General features: G+C 37.5%; 1 protein-coding gene across 1 annotated transcript; it reads right to left on the minus strand.

The window, feature by feature from the left end:
* Nucleotides 1-312: 312 nt before the first annotated feature.
* LOC110877225 (probable receptor-like protein kinase At4g39110) lies at nt 313-2,961 on the minus strand. Its single transcript, XM_022125386.2, has 2 exons — nt 1,612-2,961; nt 313-1,429 (listed from the first exon to the last, which is right to left on the minus strand). Exons 1-2 carry the CDS (start codon nt 2,651-2,653, stop codon nt 375-377), a joined length of 2,097 nt encoding a protein of 698 aa, XP_021981078.1. The 5' UTR covers nt 2,654-2,961; the 3' UTR covers nt 313-374.
* Nucleotides 2,962-3,474: the final 513 nt, after the last annotated feature.

The following is a 3,474-nucleotide window of genomic DNA, read 5'->3' on the forward strand; positions in this document are numbered from 1 at the left end:
TTTGATTTCATTTTTGATATCAGCACTACTTCAGTAAAAAAAACTCCTCTCATAGCAATTTTGAAAGTGCTGAGGAAGCAGAATGACCAAAAAGTCTACTTTGTCAAAACCAGTTTCAACCAACATAATCTACTAACTAATCCAATTATCCACTAAAAACAGACAATTAACAAGAAAGCATCAGGATATTACCACAAGCCATAAAATAAATACAAAAAAAGTAACCGGAGCCAGAGAAGGACCATCAAGACTCGTTAGTTATAGAGAACCAAATCTGCCAGGTCTTAACAATTTAAACTTAAAAATACGAAATTATAAACCATAATTGACATTAAATAATTTTAAATACCAGATACGTCGTAAAGGTCTTACATTCATTCATTAAACAATTTTGTGTTCCTTATTCTTTCAAGCTTCATGGTCACTTCTTTCATGCCAGGTCTGTTCTTACAACGTTTGTCAAGGCATCTAGATGCCAAGTAACATGTTTCTTTTAGCTGCTCGACAGTGGCCTCCTCTAACACTTGACGATCAACAATCTCTAGCAACAGATCTTCCCTCTTTGCCTTCATAAAATACGTTGCAAGAGTCTTATCTTCTCGCGATCCTTTGGAATCAATGGGCTTTAATCCTGTCAAGAGTTCCGCAAGAACCACACCAAAGCTATACACGTCGCTCTTATCTGTTAGTTGACCTGTATATAAATACTCAGGGTCCAAGTAACCTGACGTCCCTTGAAAAAGTGTACTGATTTGATCATGACCCATTGGGATGAACTCTGATGCACCGAAATCTGCAACTTTTGCAGTGTAATTTTCATCCAACAAAATGTTAGCTGACTTCACGTCTCTATGTATGATGGTCCTTGTAGCATACGAGTGAAGATAAGCGATTGCACCAGCTGATTCATGTGCAATCCTTAAACGGCTATCCCATGACAAACTTGTTGCGCCACTTGTTTTATTATGAAGATGATGATAAAGAGTGCCATTAGAAACAAACTCATAAGCTAGCAATGGGACCACAGTTTCCAAACAGCATCCCAAAAGCCGCACCACGTTCTTGTGGTTAACTTGTCCAAGTATTACAATTTCATCTATAAATTCTTCCAATTGTTCTTGGTCCGATATTTTGGACTTCTTGATTGCAACCACACGTTTATCTGGTAGTATTCCCTTGTAAACACCTTGACCACCTTTTCCAAGAACCATACTTTCGGCATAATTCATAGTCGCTTTTCTTAGCTCTTCGTCTCCAAAAACTTGTATCGAACCAACACCGTTTCTTACTTTATCTTCTAATAACAGAGCACCATTTTTTAGTAAGAACTTTTTTCTAAGCATAAGTTGTTTCCTCTTTTTGGGCTTGAGGGATCCAAAACCCATACTTATATGGGGCTTCTTGGGCATGAGGGATCCATAATCCATACCTATACAAGGGGGGGGGGGTATCATCACTGCTTTTTTTTAACATAAATTTTCGAAAAGCTAGCAAGATACTAGATGAACTCATAATATGTGAAGCCAAGTGTATACCTTTGAATGCTTACACATAGATATACACACAAAAAAATCAAAGAATTTGCACACATAAACGACGAGATTGGAATACCTGAGCTCATGCCGTCGTTAGTGAAGGAAAACATATGAGCAATTCTCTTAATTATGGTATTGCCTCCGGTTAAATTATTGATCTTCTCTTGTAACGTTAGTACATATTCGAGGCTAAGAAAAACCTCGGCCATGGTAGGACGGTTCTTTGGATGGTTATCCAAACATCTGTCAACTATTCGAGCATATTGCTTCAAACATTTTGGGGATATTTCACCCTTTATATCAGAGTCGACTATACCCTTCAAACGACCTGCTTTAATAGAGTCTTGAGCCCATGTTGCTAGTCCCCAATCAAGACTATTATCAACCGCCCTCTTCCGACATAACACTTCCAATAATACCACCCCAAAAGCATACACATCAGACTTCCTCGTCAACTTTCCGGTGGCAAAATAATTTGGATCAAAATACCCAAAAGTGCCTTTAACAAGTGTGTTAACATAACTTGATGGTTGATTTGTTGGGCTTATTTTAGACAATCCAAAATCCGAAACTCTAGCTTCCCAGCATTCATCTAACAATATATTTGAGCTCTTGACATCTCGGTGTATAATACCAAGCTGAATACCCGTACCCGTATGGAGGTAGTCTAACCCACGAGCCGCACCTATGCAGATCTTGAGTCTCTGATACCAAGAAAGAGGAGTACCAAGTTTGTGGAGATGATCTTCAAGTGTTCCATGAGGCATGTACTCATACACAAGTATCATCTCTTTTTCATGATTACAATAACCAAGTAAAGTTACTAGATGACAATGACGCAACTTTGAAAGCATTTCAACTTCGGCCCAGAACTCGGATGCCCCTTGATTGGACATTGCATCCAATCGCTTAATGGCACTTTCAACTAGATTCGGTCCAATTTTTATGTAACCTTTATAAACCTTTCCAAAACCCCCACGCCCAATCACTAATGATTCGTCAAAGTTTTGTGTTGCTAAAAGAATTTCACCAAATTCAAAGTGATGGCAAAGTTGTGACCACTGAACGGAGGAGGGGGAGGACGTGGTGGTGGTGGTGGACAGGGCCGACTCAACCATTTTAGTGGCCTAAAGCGAATTAAAAACTATCTTTAAAAAAAAACACTATTTGAGAAAAACCCTCCTTTACACTGGTGGTGAAGGTTCAGATTCATTGCTTTTAGCAAATAAACATATTTATTTATGAAAGGAGAAGTAGAAAGGAATGACCCATAAATAACAAATGATGGTTTTGAACTTGTAAGATATGATATACGACTTACAAAATGAAATTATTGAAGTCATCTTCTTGGAAACTGGGATGGGCCATGCATGACAGAAATTCAGTGGCTGCCATCGTATTTTCCCACTAAAAGTTTGCCATTGGTGTGAAAAGAATCATAATTTTTCTTCCGCCTTTGTATCAAACTAGTTGATGCCCCGCCCGCGTTGCGGGGCGATGGCCGAATAATTCTCAATCAATTAAAAAACACTATTATTGTTTTGTTAGGAAAGATAAAAACTAAAACGATGACAAGACCGTAGTTTTGAGCTCAGGGCAAAACTGTAGTTTGTCAGGATTAATGAGCGAGTGTTAGGTAACTCCTTTACATGAAAAAAAAATTAAATCCAGTCAACCAATTAAAAAAACACTCTTATAGTTTTGCTAAAAAAACTAAAACGATAGCAATATTGTAATTTGAACTGAGGGCAAAATTGTATTTGTTGAGTTGGGTAAAATAATAATACTATAAAAGTTAAAGTGATGGCAATACTATAAATTTGAACCGGAGACAAAATCGTAATATAACTTTGCACTAAGGACAAAATCGTAATTTTAAGCTGGGGACAAAACTATATTTTTAATTTGAACTGAGGCTAAATCGTTATTTTGAATTGGG

Source organism: Helianthus annuus, chromosome 9 (assembly GCF_002127325.2).
Source record: "Helianthus annuus cultivar XRQ/B chromosome 9, HanXRQr2.0-SUNRISE, whole genome shotgun sequence".
NCBI lineage: Eukaryota > Viridiplantae > Streptophyta > Magnoliopsida > Asterales > Asteraceae > Helianthus > Helianthus annuus.